This window comes from Telopea speciosissima, chromosome 7 (genome assembly GCF_018873765.1).
Source record: "Telopea speciosissima isolate NSW1024214 ecotype Mountain lineage chromosome 7, Tspe_v1, whole genome shotgun sequence".
Taxonomy (NCBI): Eukaryota; Viridiplantae; Streptophyta; class Magnoliopsida; order Proteales; family Proteaceae; genus Telopea; species Telopea speciosissima.
The window spans coordinates 52,066,195-52,087,203 of NC_057922.1; the positions used below are offsets into that span (position 1 = coordinate 52,066,195).

Here is a 21,009-nt window from a genome sequence, read left to right on the forward strand (position 1 = left end):
AGCCCAGCCGTTGGATGCGTCACTTGGCACTCCCTGGGCGCTGGGTCGTTGGAAAACCGCCCCCTCCGAAATTTTCTACTTTTTCTCCGCCCTATTGGGCTCTCTCACTCTCAGTAACAACTAACAAGCACTCAGTAAAATTAAATCCAAATTCCTCGTCACTTCACTCACTCTTCCTCTTTCAAAATCCTAGATCCTCTGGAAGCCGTAATAATTCTGTTAACAATGGCAGGCGAGACCTTACGATCTTCGGCAATTCAGGATGATGGAATCGGTGGTCGATCTTCTTCATCTAATGCCGTCTCTTCTGATCCTTCTCTCTCCCATAAAGTTTCTCTCGGTCGGCTTAATGCCGAGGCTCCTGAATTCGTTCCTCGGACGACAAATCGGGTTGATCTGCAGCAGCAACAGCCGCTGATGGTGATTCCGCATGGACCTGTTGCGATGAACGTCTTTCCTTCAGAGAATTCTCCATTTCATGTTCAGATGCACAAGCACGTTGCCCTGCACAATCATGTCCAATATCAGTACTACTCTGGGTCTGGAGAACAGGAGAGTCTTCAATCTCATGCTCCACCGGATCCTGATCATCTCCCTGTTACGAGAAATGGGCTGTCAGAGGAAGTTAGTCATAAGATTTTGAACCAGGTCAGTGATTTTACTTCAACTTGTTCTTCTTCATCATCTTTTTGTTCAAAATTCTGATCACAGTCTTATTTATTTTGTTTCTTTAGTAATTGACTTTATGGAGATATTATTTTTAATTGTGTGTTCGGTGGAGTGGATAGACCAGTGAACTCAATGTTCTTTCTCTTCCTTTTTCTCTTTCTTTGAAGGCCGCTAGTTTAGGATTCCAGGATTCTTTCTTTTTTTTTTTAAATTAATCTGTGTAAATTGGAACAATTGACTGACCACACACGCTCTTTCCTGGGGTTTGTTAGGAAGTTGAAACGATCTTTAAGTGCGATTAAAAACATAACTGTTGAGGACGCTGTTACTGATTTGGATTTGAAGCATGCTCAGCAGAAAGTTACATTTGTTATGGTAAGAAGTTGTCGATGTAATTTCATACATGTCACTGCAATTCTTTTGGGGTTCACCTTAAATTTGGGTATCGTGACTGAGAGTCTGTGGTGATTAAGTGAAGAATTAATGGCGAGAGGTTCTGAAGATTAGAATTATAGAACTCAGGAAGTAACTAAACTTCAAAATGGTAGAAGTAGCATACGAAATAACTAGAAGATGATACCAGTGAAAATTAGCCTCATTTGTTGGTATAGAAGAAGCATCTCTGTGATTAATTATTTTGCAAAAGGTTTTTATTATCTATACAAGACTAAGAGAGTATCAGTGGCAATTGATATTCAATAATAAAGGGGCAAAGGATGGAGTTCGGATACCTAGACAGGGTCAAGTGTATTGAAAAGAGAGCCTTGTGCTTCTAGTATCATCTAGAAGAAAGGGGGCATTGTTTGAATTTGGAGGAAAAGCAAATTTTGCTGAGAATTACGACAAAAGTGGGGGATAGAAGAAGAAAAATGATAAAGGGAAAGGATTCTGGTGAAATATCTCATTCATTCATTTCTCTGATTTATCAAGAAAGAATACAGGTTGTTCTGGTGAATAATATCTAAAGTAATCCAGTCAAGTTTGATCCTTTGAGGTCAAGTTTGCTATTGTGACAAAACAGAAAAGGTTGCTTTGTTAAAATTATTCTATTATTTGGCACCACAAAATGTGTCTACATGTTTCTTGAGTATCTTGTTCCCATGGGGAGCCTTTCAACCCTTTATATTGCTCTATCTGTGTGGCAAAAAACAAGCAAGTTTTAATTGCCTTGTTTGTTTTAGTAAAACTAGGATTCTGTTAAAACTCTTATTTGTATGTCAAGTACAATACTTAACTCATAAATACCATCTCTAGCTGCTGTTCATGAGAAAAACTGGACTTTATCAGGGAGGGAAATTTCAGCCCAGGTGATGTCAATGGAAAAGGAAGGTTCCCCAATTGGAGTAAGAATTTTAGAGTGCGATTTGATGGTGAAGGTGCCAGAATTATCTCTGATGCAGGTTCTTCTGTCCTCAATATTTTTGGTGTTAGAGTTTGTGAGCAGATGGAACTATGGAAGAGCTGCTATAACCATTGCCGTTTCCAGTCATTTACATTTCTATGAAAGGAGGGAATCAGTATTTTATTTGTTTCATGTGAATGAGCATAGTCAGTGATAGAAGTTTCTTTTTTGGAAGCCATGGAATGGCTGTCCTGAAACACATTTGTTGGAGGCTCATCTGTATGTTACTTTTCACTCCATACTGTGATGTCCTGCAATTAGATGTTGGGGAAGCAATTGAAAAACTAAAATCAGAATTGTGCACTGGGTGATCAGCATAGCTGATGAATTGTTCAAAGATACCTACCGAAAAGCTCTTTAGAGACTCGTCTTCTTTGCTCGTCATGAAGGAAAGAAGATCAAAGAGTATAATTCATTGGAAGTTCCCTCTGAATGGAGTGCCCAAGCTAAATATAGATGGTTATGTCTAGGGAACCCTGGACCTTCAGGTATAAGGGAGTAGTTAAACTATTGGATGGAGGTGTGGTCGATGTTTTCTCTGTTCTCATAGGGGAAGGAGACCTGACTCAAGCCGAGTTGATGGCCCTTACGACTGGTATGAATTTTTCATTAAGGATGGTCCCAAGCTACAGTGGAAATAGATTCTTTTAATGTTATGAAATGGATGGCAGATTAGAGGGGTTAACCTTGGCATTATTCTCACTTAATAAGGCTTATTCATCAGCTAGGTACTCAAATCAGTGTACAATTCTCTTCACAGCCTAGAAGTGCTAATGTGGTTGTGGATGAGTTAGCAAAGCAAGGGGTTGTTAGACGTCTGATCTTTTTTGGCAATTCTATTCGTTGCGATTGAGAGTTTTCCTTTGTATTGATTGTGAGTTCTTTGGCTGATCCTTTGATCAGGGTTGTTGTCATGTGTATTGGGTTGGTCCTCTTGTGGAGGAGTGATTGTGGTGTTGTTTTTTCTAAGTTTGTGTATCACTATGTCTTCTATGATATGTGTTTTTGTGAATAAAATCTTGTTGGTTGTCAACAAATAAATATTGGAATTGTGGTTATACTTCACAGAAAATTCATGAAGCAAAGCATAAACATGTGTCAATTTCAAATGATCTTTCTCTTCTGTTTATAACCATACTTTTGCTGTATATTCAATTTATTTGGTTACTGCATATCTTTCAATATGATTTTCTGATATCTGGAAATCATCTTTTCCTATCCTATCCTTGGAAACATTGCAGGTGGAGTATTATTTCAGTGACGCAAATCTGGCTACAACTGACCATCTGATGAAGTTCATCAACAAAGATCCTGAGGGGTTTGGTAAGATGGTTTCTATTTTATGTTTCATATCTTTCAGACCTGTTTCTTGGTGTCACTCTTTTTTGTGTGGCATTCGGTTTCACTCTTTTTTGTGCAGCATTCGGTTTCACTCTTTTTTGTGCACCATTCTCGTTAATGCTTCCACACCTGCATCTTGGGATATTCTGGTTTCTTGAACCAACAAGTGCTCCTGTAATGAGGAGTGATATGATGAAAATTAAAGTTGTTAAATTATCAAAAAAAATTGTGGATATTAAATGAACAAACGGAAGCTATAGGTGATTTTATGGGAAGTTATGAGGATAGACATGAATTTTTTTTTCTGAGTTAAGGGCAGAAACCCAAGAAGAGGGTGGGCCTTGGTGCAACGGTAAAGGTTGCTCCATTGTGACCAAGTGGTCACGTGTTCAAGTCTAGAAACAGCCTCTCTGCGAAAGCAGGGGTAAGGCTGTGTACATTATGACCCTCCTCAGACCCCGCAGCGGCGGGAGCCTCTTGCACTGGGTACACACCCTTTTTTAAGGGCAGAAACCCAAGAGTGGAATGGAAAAAAAGAATTTGTTTGACTATTGGCTATGTTAAATGAGTTACTGCTTTTATAACTTATATTTTTTCTGATTTGTGCAATTTCTCATCCTCTAATGTGATATATCTGCACCATCAATAAAGAGTCAGTTGCTATATAGTTCATATTAATCATACATTATGTCCACCCTTTATTATAAAAAGAGCTAGAGAAGGCAGATTTCAGAACATGCCAATCTTTTTGTTTGGTTGACTCTTGATGTTTGAAAACTTTCTGCACCCACTAACCACTAACCTTTATAGTGTATCCTTTCCCAAAAGAAGTGGGAAATAGTATTAGAAGTTAGCAGATCGGCCAAAAGAAGAAGGAATATATAAATGAAAAGAGAAGGATCTGATGCCCCATTCAGAATTTAAAGATTTCCTCTAAATATGCAAATGTTATCAATGTATTTTGTCTTTAAGGGAGGTATTCCTTTGTGGCATTGATGCAGGACAAACCCTAGGAGCTAAGGTATCCCACAATAGGACGGGACCACAGGTTGTAACACCCTAATATGGACCTAGGACAAGGGCTGGAATTTGCACAACTTTACATTCAGCATGAGAAATAAATAATAGAATTAACCACCAGCAATGTATCACCATAAATCAAATGAATAATCACCACAAGCTTTAGGAATCAAGTCTAGCACCTAATATGATTAGATCCACAAAGCTAGATAAGAAGATTCAAGCCATTGTGTTCAACTAATCTTTAAGCATGCATAACAGTCCACATAAATTAATCAACCACTAATTAGAACATTAGGAATATAAACCAATATCAACACAATGCAATTAATTCAAAAACAGGTACTGTTTTGGGGCTAAAAGGGTGGGAAAATCATGCAAACAAAATTATAACATTCTGTTTAGTAAGGTTAAAGAAGGGATGGGTTGTAGAGGTTGGTTTAGGATTAAGGCTTTCAAGATAAAATGTGGGAATGGGGCTAGGATGGCTAGAGATAGGGTTAAGATGGGGAACAAGGGTTTTTCGGTTGAGAGGGAGATGGAGGGGAATGGCAATAATGGGGCTGGAGTGCTTCAGCCGCAAGGGACAGAGGGGGAAAAGGGGATTCACAACAGCAGCAGGGGGGAAAAAGGGGTTCATGACAGCAGCAGGGGGGAGGAAAGGGATTCACGCAGCAGCGGGGGTGAAAGGGACTCACGACAACAGCAGGGGGGAAGGAAGTAGAGAAAGGAGAGCCGTGGGGGAGGGGAAGAAAGAAAGAGAGAGAGATGAGGGAGAGAGGATCGTGCATTGAGAAGGAGAGGAAAATCGTGAAAAAAGGGGGAGGGAGAGAGCTTCACATAGCACTTTTGTCTTCAATCTTCATTCATTCATTAATTCGATCAAATGGCTGAATACAGCTTAAATAAAGACAATAAATGCAAATCCCTAAAATACCCTTAACCTAATTAAACAAAAGAATCAACCAAAGTACCCTCACATAAGTTATAAAGGCTGGAACTAAAATGCAGAATTAAACAAATAAAAATACTAAAATGCCCTTCACTTATTCAACCTAAATACTAAAAAGAAAATGACAAAAATAACCCTAGATGTCTAAACAGCCTCGTGCTAACCTGTAGCCTCTGAAATCATCATCAAACCATAGTAACTGGTTCCGTGGAAGTAGTCTCCTGCGCCTCTGGTAGTGGTGCACAAAGGGCCTTTGGTAATGGTGCGGCATGATTGCCCCATCAGGCATACCATGCTTTTTTGTGATATTGGTTGTTTGAATCTTTTGTACTTGATAAGCCACACTATCATTTGTAAGACATTTCTATAGATGATATTTTTGTTGGATTATTGGACTTTTCTTGATACTGGAACTCATGTTACCTTGATTCTTGAGTTGAGATAATGATTCCTGATGACTGGCTTGAAAAAAAAGGCCAAATGAAAAGCAACATCCATATCATTGAAATTTACCTGTATGTGTTAATTGAGTGGGGGTCATAAAAAAATATGGGTATTCCACCAATATAATTGAAAATACAGCCATAAATACAGGTGTATGATAATCTTTCTGAGAAATAAACAACATAGATGGCTTCCCAGAAATTTGCATAGCACCTTAGCAAGCTCAAGCTTTATTTTATGGAAACCTTCTAGATACTCATGTTCACATTACAATTGATTTGCAGAGGGAGTCCGAAAAGCTATGTTTGAATTTGTGCTAAGCAAGATTTAGTTTCCCATTCAGTATCATCTATCATTTATGTAAAATGGAAGATTCCATGTCATATTAAGTGTTCGATTGAAGAAGCTGAAGGTGAACTATTCTGTGTGCAAAACCATCTGGCCTTGAAGGACATGTGCCTCGAAAACTAATTATTATTATTAGGGGGAGTGTTCTCTGTGGGGAAGCGCAGGGGCACGCGCATGCGGCAGCCAATGAGAGCACGTGCTGGCATCTCGGGAGTGCGGGATTTCCGCCTTTCATGGGGGGCGGGGCGGTCATTTCGCCCCCCACTGTGTCTGGTGTGGCCTGTGCCCCCCCCCACCTCCACTGAGCACATTTTCCCTTACTATTATAATATGTTCTATAAAGCTTAAACTGTTGCATGTAACGTTCCAAAGCCCAAATCAAGCTTGCGGATAATGGGCCCAATTATTGGAAAACTTGGGCTTCTTATGTAATCCGTTTGGGCTAGATTTAATTCTGGTCTTTATTCCCTGTCTTCATGTCACAGAGCAAGGATTGGATAGGAATTAATAGAAAGGACTCTATAATAGATCTATAACCATAATTTAGGATGATGAATAAAGTAAACTCATCTATAACTCAATTTAGGATGATGGATAAAGCAAGCTCATCTATAACCACAATTTAGGATGATGAATAAAGCAAACTCAGGGAACTGAATTGAAGTTGGAATTGACAGAAACTAAGAAACCTGACCCTCTTAACAGTGTTTGTGGCTGGAACTAACTGTAACAACCTGTAATAAAAGTAAAGGAACAAAACAGAGAGAGACAGTAGGGAAAATGAGAGGGAGTCAATGGAAGACTAATTGGTAAAACAGGGGAAGAGGAAGTGCTATGGCAGGAGAAAGATGGAGAGAAATAATAGAGACAAGAGAGATCCGAATGGGGAAAAGAATTCAGCCCCCACTGAACTGGTTGTTGGGATGGATGCTGATGAACGAAAACAGAAGGTAAAAAGGAATAGAACTCTTATACCTTCCATACTACTAGACAAGAAACCTACTCAAGCTAAAACAACTCTCCCTTATTATTGACTCACTTAATTAGGCTACTGGGGCCCACAAGGCTAAGACCCTTTAAATAAAAATTAAAAAAATTTGTATGCTTCCTTAACTACTCATATTTGGTCCTCCTATTTAGACCAATTACAAAGAAACTGGCAATATGGGTGAGCCTTGCCACAATGGTTAAGTTGTGATATTGCAACCTATTGGTTGTGGGTTCAAAACTTGGAAACAGCCTCTCCTGCAAAGCAGGGGGTAAGGCTGCGTACATTTGCTCCTCCCAAACCCTGCAGTAGCAGGAGCCTCGTGCACTGGGTCATTCTCTCACAAAGAAACAGCAATATTAATTAGCCCAACCCACATATTATCAAAATAGGCTTGTTCTTGACTCGTGATTGCATTATAAACCCCCACCCCCATGCTATAAATCCCACCCAGAAAACAGAACATTATTCATACTATTCACTCTTAAGGTGTTGAAAATGCAAGGTACACTATTCTGCATGGAGAAAATCTGGCTGTCCTCTTGAAATCAGCTTACAAGAAATTTGACATGGGTTGATTGGGTTCCAAACTCCCACCTAGCTTTTTTGCTTTCATATAATAGACCATGATTTGCTATTATTCTGTTAATGATTGGTTAAGGCAGGCAGGCCTTGGTGCAACGGTAAGGTTGCTCCATTGTGACAAAGTCATAGTTCGAGAACTCGCGAGATCTCAGTTTTTCAAGAAGTCGAGACGAGTTATACGATTTCTCAAAGTGCAATTTCTCGGTCGAGATCTCGGCATCTCGACCCATTCTCCTTTATATGAGTGCCAGATCTCGAGTTCTGGGTGAGATCTCGGTGGGAAATTTGGTATACTTGGAAATCTTGATATACAGACACTTATTTATGCCAGCAATCAGGACAGACACTTATTTATGCCTAATATCATTTAAGTAAATGTTTTTGTATTTGTATTTCATTTACTTAAGATATTATTCATAAATAAGCAAATTCCCCCCCTACTTGAATCCAATAAAAATAGTTAAAAAATAAAATTCCAAAAGGAAAAAAAAAATCAACCCCCAGTTCAAGAACAAAAATTGGATTTTCGTCGGTAGGTGCAATTTTCAATTTTCTAATGCTGGGGTTTTTCTCAAATCTAAAAATTCCATAAATCTTAACATAATAAAACATTGCTAAAAACCAAAAGTGCGGTAAAATATTCATTTGTTTTGATGTCTAAAAAAATATACAGAGCGATTTTGACAGCATTCGCGCACACCAAATTAAGTTTGACCGGTACATAACTCCTTTAATATAAATCAGATTTAAGCACTCTTGGACTTGTTGGAAGCTTTCAAAACAAAGCTTTTAACTATTTTTTCCTTTTGGAATTTGATTTTTTAACTATTTTTATTGGATTCAAATAGGGGGGTATTTGCTTATTTATGAATAATATCTTAAGTAAATGATATTAAACATAAATAAGTGTGTTTGTCCTGTGTCTGTCCTACTTTCCTACTAAGTGAAACTCCTATTTGGACTTTGTTTTTGCGAATTCTGATAGTATCATTGTGTTTAAATGGCCTAAAATAGGCTGAATACCAAGTTTTAGACCCAAACTAGGTCTAAAACCCACCGAGTTGAGGCTTCGAGTCGGAAAAAAAAATGAACCAACTCGGCAAGATCTCGACTCGACTTGGTTTTTCCAAGGGTCGAGTTGGTACCGATTTCCGAGTTTTAGTACCTTGGACCAAGTGGTCATGGGTTCGAGTCTGGAAATAACCTCTCTGTGAAAGCAGGGGTAAGGCCATAAGGCTGCGTACATTATGACCCTCCCAGACCCTGCAGTGGTGGGAACCTCGTGCACTGGGTATGCCCTATTAGTGATTGGTTAACCTCACCACATGGTTAGTTCTTTTTCTTATTTGTCTCTTTATTTGTTTGAATAGTCAGTCTCACTTAGATGATAACTACTTGTCTTGAACAGTGCCTATATCAGTTGTTGCGTCTTTTAAGAAGATCAAAGCCCTTATCAGTAGCAATCACGATCTTGTTCATGTTCTCCAGACCTCATCAAAGCTTGTAAGTTCATCCAGTTACATATTTTATGATTTATCTGTAGTTGTGGTTTCTATTAGCACTTCCTCTTGTAAGATAGATTTCCCATTTTGGCTCTGTGTGCGATCAGCCTTAGACCTCACATATTACATGTCTACTCATTGTAGGTTGTCAGTGAAGATGGAAAGAAAGTCAGGCGCCTGCATCCATTGACTGAGTCAGACATGGAAGAGTTGCAGGTCTCATTCATTTCTTCTTCTATCCTCCATGCTCTTTTGCATGAGATTTTGAGCTACCTCTTGTGTTAAATTTTTATCATTTACGTTGATATGCTTGTCTACATTAAAATTAATGTCAGCTTATTTGTTTATTTATTTATATTTTGATAAACGTTTGTGATGTAATTGCATTAGACATTAATCCTGTATGAAGGCCTATGTGCAAGCTTGGGAGGCCCATAAGGTGTTTGTGGCAGTTCAATGGGCTGAAACTGACCTTTGGGTAGTTATATTATATGTTGGGCTTTTTTTTGGGGGGGGGGGGGTCTCATTGTAATGGGCCTAATTTATAAGCCCATAAAATGGGGGATAAAGTTAGTACACTGGATTAGTAGTTAAGTGTTTGAGTTAGATTAAAATACTCAATAGCTAGATAGAATTTTATTTCGAGTTTATTTAGTTTATTGATTGTGTGACTGTGATTAGGAGTCCTTTTATGAGAATTTATGAATTGTAGAAGGTCTTTATATATGTAATACACCCCCCATCAAATAAGGTTATTTGAGTAAAGAAAATTAGTTTTTTTTTTAAGAGCTTTAGTTCTATTGAGAAGTGCATATCCCATACCTGATTTCTTTTCTTCTCTTGTGTTCTCTTCTCCTTTCTTCTTCCCCCTGAAAGATCGATCTTATCTCTTTTCCTTCTCTTTCCATCAATCTGATGTCTTCCATTAACAATGCAGTTGCTTCCTTCTCAGATCTGATCATATATTTGATCATTAGGCCTGCTTGCATATGAGATCCATAATTTGGGTTTTCAGATTGCATTATTTTGTACTAGAGCTGAACCTGGTCATAGATACCTATGTTTTCAAGAACAAAAATGATAATTTCATCTTGCGGTCTATGGTGGAGATGTTATCAAAGACCAACGGAATCATCATTGAGGCTGAGGATGATGTCTTTGTCGAATTCTCAAATTCCCAATATTGTGATGGCTCTTATTGTGAGGTATTGACTCTTCCAAATGCACCATTAAAGAGTGGGTCAAGAGTGGTTGGCAGCACAAAGGAGCGTCATTGATCGTGACAGAAATTTGTGCACCTTATGACTTTCTCACTTGTGTCAGAGCCAAAGAAGGTGGCACCAACCGTGCAAACATAGGAAGAGCCAAAAGGGTCAATGCAAGAAGAAGACTGCTCTGATGTGGGACAAGAAGTAATTGTAAAGGGGGACGAAATGATTAATATGGGTGAAGCAACAATAGACTCTAATGCAATGAAGGATGTTCTACATATTGAGTTTGTTATTCCCCTTATATTTCAAGACAAGGATAAACTATCAATGTTTCATCTTCAATACTTGATTCGTGATACAAATGCAGAGCATGAGACATTCTCCCAAGCTCTTCTATTGTTTCCCTTCTACAAAACTCAAGGGTCAGTTTTTCTCAACACCAGGGGAATTTTGGCAGTTGCATTACCCATTAATCCTCTATAGAGGCTTATGCACAAGTTGGGAGGTCCATAAGGTGCTTGTGGTTGATTCGTGATACTGGTGCGGGGCATGAGACATTCTCCCAGGCTCTTCTATTTTTTCCCTTCTACAAAACTCAAGGGTCAGTTTTTCTCAACACCAGGGGAATTTTTGCAGTTGCATTACACATTAATCCTCTATAGAGGCTAATGCACAAGTTGGGAGGCCCATAAGGTGCTTGTGGCAGTCCAATGGGCTGAAATTGACCTTTGGGTAGTTATATTATAGGTTAGGCTTTTTATTTTCCTGGGTTTCATTGTAATGGACCTAATTTATAAACCCATAGGTGGAGGTAAAGTTAGTACACGGGATTAGTAGTCAAGTGTTCAAGTTAGATTAGAGCATTTAATAGCTAGATAGAGTTCTCTTTTGAGTTTATTTACTTTATTGAGTGTGAGTGTGATTAGGATTGCTTTTATGAGTCAATTTAGGAATTTAGAAGGTCTTTATATATGTAATACAGCCCCCATCTCCTTAACAATGCAATTGGTACCTTATCTTAGATATGATCACAGATTTGATCATTAGGCTTGCTTGCATCTGAGAACCATTATCTGGATTTCAGATTTCTTTAGTTTGATATCTGGCATAGTTGTCACGGTGTCTAGGCGACCCTAGGCGTTGGAGAGGGACCAAAATCAGCGACACCAAGTAAGCGACCAAGGCGCCTGGACGCCTGGGCGTCGCCTAGGCGACTCCTTGACAACTATTCTGGCTGTTGATGATGATTGTTCTTTAATGTATGAATAAAGCACGGACTTTACTTATTTTTTTGGATTATATGCTTTTTTTCTTTGTGTGCAGTCACGCATTGTTATTGCTGAAAATTTACCAGAGGATCATTCGTACCAAAATCTGATGAAGATTTTCTCTGCTGTTGGGAGGTACTCAACTTGTTCCTGATAGAAAATTCCTGACCTGTTGCTTGACATTGTTGGGAAAGTAATTATGTGAAATGGTTTTTCCTTATAGTGTGAAGACTATCCGCACCTGTCAACCTCAGACTGCTAATGGTGGTTCTGCTGCTGCATCAAGAGTAGCAAAAATGGATAACATGTTTTTCAGTAATAAGGTATGCATTTCATTGGATAGGCACTTGTTGGACGTCTTATTTTTCATTTATTAGTTTATTCTTGCTGACGTCTAACTTCAGTTATTGGTTACACTTTACAAGTCTGAGTTGCAAAGTTTGATTAAGATCAAATTTTCAGGCTAACATTTATATTTGTGGCATAGAGAAGCTCCTTAGGTTCATCCCGATCTTAGACACCAACTTTTTGAGAATTGTCATGTAAAGAGGGATAAGTCCCTCAACTGAATGAGTCCACCTGAGATTCTTCCTGGGATGAAAATAGCCAGATCAGTTGATCCTATGTTTACATTACCTGGATGGTTCAAAATAAGAGCTGTACCCAAGTTTCTTACTTATTGTGTCCGTTGATCTGGTCTTTTTTGTTTGAGTGATTAGAAAAGAAGAACATATTTGTTGAAGCCCTCATATGAGCTGTATAAACCAGTTGAGTACGAATCATTAATTGTCTGATGATTGTCACATTCTAGCCTAAAAGACCACTTAGTTTTGGGATTCATTCACTATCCTGGATTTTGTAGTAAATGGAGCAGGCATCCTGAGTTGCGACTAGGTAATCGGTCCACAGGTGGTGTATCTTCAAAATTAAGATATTCTTTAGTGTATACAGGACTGGTTAAGATACTGTCCAATTAAATGTTTGTTAGCAAGCTCAACCTTGGAATTTGAGATTTAGAAATAATGTAGTTGCACATGGTTGTATATGTGTATGTATGTGTCATTTCTTATAATATTTTTTTTTTAGATAGACCATGGACTGGACAACTCTTTGTTTCACCTGTAGGTGCATGCATTTGTGGAATATAAGACTGTGGAGCTAGCAGAAAAGGCTGTAAGTATCTTCCGTTCTGGACTTTGAAGATGATTAGTTTCTGCTTTCTCTTTTAACAAAACCCTAGTTGCTTTTTGGATGGTAGATCGCTGAGCTAAACGATGAGAGGAAGTGGAGAAGTGGTCTGAGAGTCCGACTATTGCTTAGACGGAAGGTATTATTTATGTCAACCAAAAAAAATTATTTTGACTCTTCTAACATCAACGCTAATAGGAATCTAACATGTTTCAACTCAAGTTTGCTGGATGGTTTGTTTTATTTACCAAACCTTTCTCAGTTCGAACAAATTGTTTCAAACAGATTGGGTTTTGGCCGATTCTAAGTCCTCAGGATTTGTGTTCTGTTGATACAGTTGAAATCTTCTCAAGCAAGAGGGAGAAAGGCTGGGCATGAAGCTGGTGGGAATGATGAGGAAGATGAAGAGTGTACATCTGAGCAGCCAAATGACAAGCAATCTGAAGATTCTTCTCAGCCATCTGATGCAGTATCACGTGAGCACACAGTAAGGTTTCTTTTTACATCTTGTTGATTCTGTAATTAGCCATTATCTTTCAGAGACATGAACTACTGATATGGTTGGTCAGGGTGAGGAGGTAGTCAATGACAAGGAGAATGGGCCAAGAAGAATGCAGGGACGTGGCCGGGGAAAGGGCCTTGGCTGGGGTCAACTACAAAATAACCGTGGAAGTCATGTGGGCATTTCTTCATCAAATAATCTGGTACAGAATGAGCACCAGATTGTAACCAAGCCACCTCCAGGGCCTCGTATGCCAGATGGTACAAGAGGGTTCTCTATGGGTCGGGGGAAGCCAATCGCTGCCTGGAGTGGTTAAGATTTAGTTATTTTCACACATGAACTCACATTTCTAATTCCTGTGCGCAATGTATGTACTGCGGATTATTATGGATCGACGTCCATTTTTTGTTTGGGAGGGAGGGGGGGAGAGGGGGGTAGTTGGGGGAATATTTATGCATTGTCGTAGTGTGATGGCAGGGTTTTAGAAGAGGATGTCAGTACATTGTTGTGGGGTAAAGCTCATTTTAGGCACCATTTGGTATGCATTCTTGGAATGCATTCTAGGTCGATTTCGCATTCTCGGAAAATAAAAGCAATTGATTTATGATCTGATAATTTGAAATCAACATAGAATGCATACCAAACATAGCTTAGTATGGTTGGGTTGGGTTGGGGATTTTTGAGTTTTTCTTTTTGATGTTTCAGGTAAGGGTACGCAGAAGCAAGTGATAATTTCCAGTGCTTTTCTCTTCTTTTTCATAGATGTATTAATGCAAAAAAATAAGGGGGAATAGAAGGAAGGAGATTCTCTCATTAGACAAAACTTTGCACCTCTCCTATTTTTCTTTCGGTATAGTTCTTTAAAGGCGGGAAAGTTTCTCTGGGAAGGGGTAAGCTTCCTACATTATGACCCTTCTCAAACCTTGCAGGAGCTTTGTGCACTTGATACATTCCTATCTCTCTCTTTTCCATCCTTTGAAATGACTCCCTTACTCCTCAAATGGAGGAAGAGAGAGATAAACACGTAAGGTGCTAGCATACTGTATATAGTTAGCATATCAAGCTTTTTCCCTTTTTCTTTTTTAATTTTTGAAAGGGAAAATTATGTCTACAACCGTTGTATTTTCAAATAATTATGTCAGCCATCCTTGGGATTCCATCTATTTCATAAACTTCCCCTATATTATGAAAGATTCGTACAAACGTACTCCTACCTACCGGTAGTTGAGAACACTTAAGTGATGATGTCATCCCCTAAATATTAATTAAATACCCATAATACCTTTAATGAAGGTGTTTTTACATATTTGTTTGAAAGACCTTCGTCTCAAAAGGGAAAGCCGAACACAAAGCTCACCATACGTATCACCAAACACAGAGCTTGCCATTGCCATCACCATTGTAGAATTTAGAGCGCTTCTCCGATGGTCTCTGCAAGCACGTTGCCAATTCGATGGTCTCTGCAAGCATGTTGCCAGTGTGAATTGCTCACACTTGGACAAACACGTTGCCTTTGTCCACTGTGAAGCTACATGGCTACCAACTGGGACTGAAGGTAAGTTTTTTCCCTTGATTCCATTTGCTATTTGTCATCAATTTGAGTTCTAGGGTTGTCTAAAAGCATATTACAAAGAAATCCCAAGGCTGATTTCTCAAAAAAGAGCATGATTGCTTAATTATCCCTACTTGATTTACTTGATTTCTAATCAAGGGCAAGAATATTCGAGTTCCAATCCCCTCCCTAGCATGTGTGGGTTCTACTGTAACTTGCCCAACCTTAATATCCCTTGACCTCTTTGAGTAAACCATGTTCCCTACATTACAGAGTAGTGTGTTTGTGGGTTAGGGAAGTGTATCTGTCCTTAAAATAGTGAATTTTTTTTCTCCATCTAGTGAGGCACATTAGATATGTAAAAGGATCAAGAGTTATATCTATGATGAGATATACCAAGGAGATAATTCAACTCATTCCATGTAATACCATTTGATTGATAACATAATTTTGAACACTCTTCATGAAATGGCCAATGGTTTTTTTTTTTTTTTTTGGTAACAATGGCCAATGGATCATTCAAGGTCAATATGTCGCAGTAGCTTCAGTTACATAAATTAGATAAATGAAGCTTTAGGGAAAATAAATCAATGTATGTCCATTAATTTTACAAGTTGGTTAAAGCAGCAATTTGAGATGGTACAGAACCTTGTTCTGCCCTTCATCTGACTACCCAATGGTAGCACATCTCCATCTCTTGGATTCTTGGAGAACAACTCCATCCCTTGATGATGGCAGGTTTATGCGAATGCATTCTTGGTTATGCGAATGCATGGGTCTGCTATGAAATTTAGGTGATTCTAAGCATTGGTAGAATGATGCTCTGTTTTAAACATCGTAGACCAAAAAACTCTGTTTTTAAACAATGCACCATCATACTTAACTGCAACTTGTATTTCTTTCTATGCTTCAGTAAAGCATCGCATCATCGTTCCCATCATTAACATTGAAATGCATACCTTCTGCTAGAAGGAGATCACCGAAGAAGAAGAAGGTATGCTAACTTGTCTGCTAGAAGGAGGTCATCAGAGTTGCAATGGTCGCGGGAGATGGCTTCAAGCTGCAACGTCCACCAGAGCAGCAGGTGGTCGTCGGCACAACAATGAGTTCTCTCTCCATTCATGGAAAGAATTTTTTCAAGGAAACGACATCTCTCTGTGTTTTTATTTGCTGGTTCTTGTGGATTTCTCGTAACGAGTTACTCTTTGCTCGTCGGAAGTGGATGCCTAATGAGGTTATAGATTCGGCCTGGTCGGCTTGGTTGGAATTCATGAATGCTCGACCAATATTGACATGAGAACCTCCTTCTCAATCTTTTGTAAAGTTGAACTGTGATGCTTCTGTTCTTGTAAAGGAGAACCGAGGGAGGCTAGGTTTTTGAATTAGAGATTATTTAGGAAAAGATATCTCTATAGTTTCTTAACTCTGTTCTTTTGATAATGTTCTGGTGGGAGAGGCCATAACAATTCGGCAAGGTCTTTTGGAGGCTATTTTGGAAGGCGTCAACAACTTGATTGTGGAGAGTGATAATCAAGAGTTGGTATCATGTCTCCGGTCCGAATCCATCAATTCTAGATTCATTCTTTGTTCTATTGTATCTGACATTAGATACCTGGCTAGTTACTTTGAGTCATGTATTTTTCAGTTTATTCCAAGAGCTAATGTTGTAGCAGATGCCCTTGCAAGGAGGGCTTTGTCCGTTGCGAGAAGGACATCATGGCCTATTTTCAATCCCTGTTTATCTGAGCATTTTCAGCTAGATCTCAGGAGTGTATCTTGCTATTCAAAATAAATTGGTTCTTTAACAACAAAAAAAAGTTATTTCAAAATTATCAAAAGTGATACCCAAAACAAAAGATTATATATATATATAAGGGGAAAAAAAAAGTTCTCACAAAAAGTGTTAGGTGCCACCATTGTCGAGGGATTCCGCTACGTTTTTGCTCCATCAAGCGTTGAGTGGAGTATGATTCCTATTTCTATTGGTTTGATGTTCAAGTGTTGTGAACTGTTGGAGGTGTTTCGCTTGCGATGCTAAGAGGTAAGTCTAAACCCTGCTCTGATGTTTGATTTGAATACACCATACTGCATGAGGTTCGATCCATTACTTTAAATTGAAAATTTCAAATATGGAGCCATGGCCGCCAACAGTTTGATAACTAAAGACTATTGCTGAAGTATATATTTTGTTTGGGCAGATGATTCTAGAATGAGCTGTTTTGATAAGTCTAAATATTTGCCACGTGGCATATCAAATAAAAAATCTAGATTCCGCCCAAATAGACTTTGCCAAGTGGATAAATATAACTTTGAAAATCTACATAATATGGAAAGATGCATAATAGACATAAATAGACGACTAGTTCATAAGATATAAGATATACAACTATTTTGACAACCAATCGGCCAAAGCCAACTATCCACGTGGCTCAAAAATAGAAAACCATGGGATAGGAAAAATGAAATTTTTAATTTTTATTTTGACTACTCATAAAAATCATAATTCTTCCCTTTTCTTCATTAGATAATCGATGAGTCTCATATGTCAAATCCATTAGAAAACTTTTGAAATTGACATTCGCTTGCATTTCACATTTTTAAACTTTCATAGGTAAAATTGGAGGGATAGTTTGGACATTTAAAAATTTGAAGGGATATGGTTCTCTAAACCACTAGGGTGGAGAAACCAGTCAATGGGAGCATACGACATAGTTTGTCAATAGGGGTGAGGATAAGAGAGAGAGTTAGAGTGTATTGGCATATTCTACGTTGCAATTGGGATAAAGACCCCTATTGTCAATTTCCCATGCTCTCACACTAGCTATCCTTCCTGACCATGAGGGTCCCCTATCCACGAAACCGTTTGCTGCACCCCATTGGTGCAGCATGAAAAAGGCTCTCCAAACTGGCAGCATGGGGAACCTTCTCCCTTTAATATTTAATTGTATATTTTTAATGACAGAGGTTCCCATAGGTGTGCGGGACATGACTTTGTATAACCTAATTAATGTGAGAAAAGAGTGTCAGTGTGGGATCCACTAGTTAAAAGTGAGAGAGCAAGAGAAAGAATCCCCACTCTAGCGGTGCAGGATATTTTTTTTTTTAATTTTTAATATAGAAAAAAGAAATACACACTTTCAATATATACTTAACTCTCGAAGTTCATCTTCTTTGTCCCCTTATTAAATGGAACAAAATTTTCTTCTGAGTAGCATGAATTTTCTTGCTGTCCAATCACAAGCGCCAAAATGGAATCTTACATTCCTACTCCAATTAAAAGAGATATTTTGAAAAATTTTAAAACCTAAAGGGGTACCTGTGAACTCATCAGGCACAAAGTGATTCTGGGCACGGCCCATCTTTTTTTTTATATTTTTTTATATTTTTGGTAGAAACGGCCCATCTTTAATACAGGTAAATGAATTCTGTCTGAAAGCATGGCCTAACGCTAGTGTCTCTTCCAATGAAAGCATGCATATGGGCATCGACCAGTAGGGGCACAACGGTCATTTCGAACGTGTTTGGCAGAACGGGGGGGGGGGGGCTCGCTCACAGAGAACACGTATTCCTTAAATATTTATAACCAATTTGCATAGAGTTTGATGCCAAGCTGCGGGAGCGTTGAGGAGGATAAATATCACTGCTCGATGTAGCAGAGACTAGCTAAGAAATACGAGGAGTATATCACATCGGAGAGGAAGCGTCACTTGTTCTTCCACACTACCGCGTAAATCATTGTTGTGTTGAGGTCTTACTTCGAAATCTCCCGATCTATTCTTGCTGTTGCTCAGGAAATTCGTATCTGTCGGAGATTTAATCATTGAATGTAAACTCTCTGTTTCATTTATATTTTTCTTGCATGAGTTTAATTCTAATTTTCTTTATTTCTTGAATTCCTTTGGTTCTTTCTCTGTTTGTTTACAAGAAAATTGAAACTTTGTTTTGTTTAGTCACTCGTTTGCCCAATTTTCGGTGAACATTTTAGCTTTCAAAATCTTGGGTTTCGTTCTTAGGTCTGATCTAGGTTGTTGGATCGGAGTCGTTCCAGTGAATGGCCAGGATCCGTAAGTTTTTTTTTTTTCGTTCTGTATTTGGCGGATTCTCTAATAGATTTGTGGGATGCTTTCAATATTCTTGTATTTGCATTTTTTGCTTGAAGACATTGTTAACAAACTATGCAGTATATTCAGTCCGGACCTTTTAGTATCAGTCCTTATAAGTCTTTGTTGTAAATCCGCTGGAGATGTGGGTCCATTGTCCTAAGATACATCGGTGTTATACAATAAAGCTACTCTACATTTGTCGCTTACAGGTTTTTGTGTAGGGGCAGGAGTATTTTGATGTTATTGGTTATAGACCTGAGCATTTTGTGTCGTCCTACATTTCTATTTAACGGTGAGGTTGCTCCAGGGTTTGAGTCTGGAAACAGCCTCTTTGTGAAAATAGGGGTAAGGCTGCATATATTATGGCCTACCCCTGACCCCGCAGTGGCGGGAGCCTCGTGCACTGGGTACGTCTTTGGAGGGTGGGCCTTGGTGCAATGGTATAGGTTGCTCCATTGTGACCAAGTGGTCACGGTTCAAGTCTGGAAACAGCCTCTTTGCGAAAGCAGAGGTAAGGCTGCGTACATTATGACCCTCCCCAGACCCCGCAGTGGCAAGAGCCTTGTGCATTGGGTACGCCCTTCTACATTTCTATTTAACCAAGGAGAAAGTTGGTGGCTTCTATCTTTAGGTTGTGTATATGATATCCCCAGAATCAAGATGTACGGACATGCCTTAAATAGGGTCAGCGTACAGTAACAATTTACCTTAATTAGGGTATGTCTTTCATCTTCCAATCTACATCTAATGGGTCTTTCCTAGAGACATGATTTGTTTGCAGTTTGATAATATAAAAATTATGGACTAAATGGAAAAATATCTGGAAGGCCTTGCTTTTGCATCTTTCAGAGGGCAAGATGTAACAGAAGAATTTCTCAAGACAAGAAACCTGCACTGGAAATTGGTAATGTTATTTACCATACACACGAGGAGAAAACAAATAGGAAGATTGTGACATGATTTTGTTTGTATTTAACTAAGCTATTCCAATGAAGAGTTCTTTCTTGTAACTGAAGGATCCACTCATCAATTGGAATGCATCATGCTAAAAAGCAGCATGGAGAAGGTTACTGACCCAATTTGTGGGTTTTCTTGGTAGTGGATGAGTTGTTCTCACACATGGTGGTTCTGATGGATCAAGGGAGCAGGCTGACATTGGTGGGGGTCCTCAGATGAGTCTCTAAGGGTGTTTATGAGTATATGGGTACAGTTGTTACTTGGATTGTGATAGTTGGGACTAAAGTATTTCTCCAAGGGCGTAATGGTTTTCAGATGTTACTTTTCAGGCCCTTATATGGCGGAATGAAGCTAAGAAATTATTCCATAGTAAAAGTGGCCTCAAGTAGACTCTATAGATGTCTTTCTTCCTAGTTTTGGTAAAGAACATAGAACCTTGAGTTCTTTTATCCATGGAAATAAATTAAAAGAATAAAGAATGGTCACTTGAGTTTTGGGAAGCATGGTGGGTCTCCTGAACTTTTTCTCCTTGGATAACGTAAGGCAAAAGCAGTTCTGAAATAACAGAACCAGAACTGACTCGCTGAACCGGGATCACCAAAACAGAGAAATAGTGCAGTTTATGGAGGAGTTGATGACTCAAAGCAGAGAAATCAGAATGGTCTTATTTTTTTTTTTTGGTGTGGTCTTCTCTATCAATAGAATATATTTTCATAATATGTCTGAAAACAGAGAAGTAGTATGGCCTGCGCAGACAATTCCTAGTTAATGAGGCTAAATCCACATAAAGATTAGGTTTCATAAACTCTCAGTAATCAACCACTCAGATGTGTTTTTAATTTTGAACAGATATTAAGCAGAAATAGGAGGATACCATATAAAAAATTTAACTAGATCAGATTGTCAAATTTTAAAATCTCAAAGAGTTACAGTTGAACTAGGAACTTCTCAGCAGAATAGAAGAATTAGAAAAACAG

The 21,009-nt window shown here is 38.7% G+C and overlaps 1 protein-coding gene across 1 annotated transcript; it reads left to right on the forward strand.

Moving 5' to 3' along the window:
• Window positions 1–200: 200 nt before the first annotated feature.
• On the forward strand, window positions 201–13,791 carry LOC122666830 (la-related protein 6B-like). The gene is made up of 10 exons (XM_043862910.1): window positions 201–648; window positions 3,313–3,394; window positions 9,158–9,252; window positions 9,396–9,467; window positions 11,786–11,865; window positions 11,954–12,053; window positions 12,856–12,903; window positions 12,989–13,057; window positions 13,256–13,405; window positions 13,488–13,791. The coding sequence occupies exons 1-10, from the start codon at window positions 226–228 to the stop codon at window positions 13,734–13,736; spliced, it is 1,368 nt and encodes a 455-aa protein (XP_043718845.1). The 5' UTR covers window positions 201–225; the 3' UTR covers window positions 13,737–13,791.
• The last annotated feature ends 7,218 nt before the right edge of the window (window positions 13,792–21,009 follow it).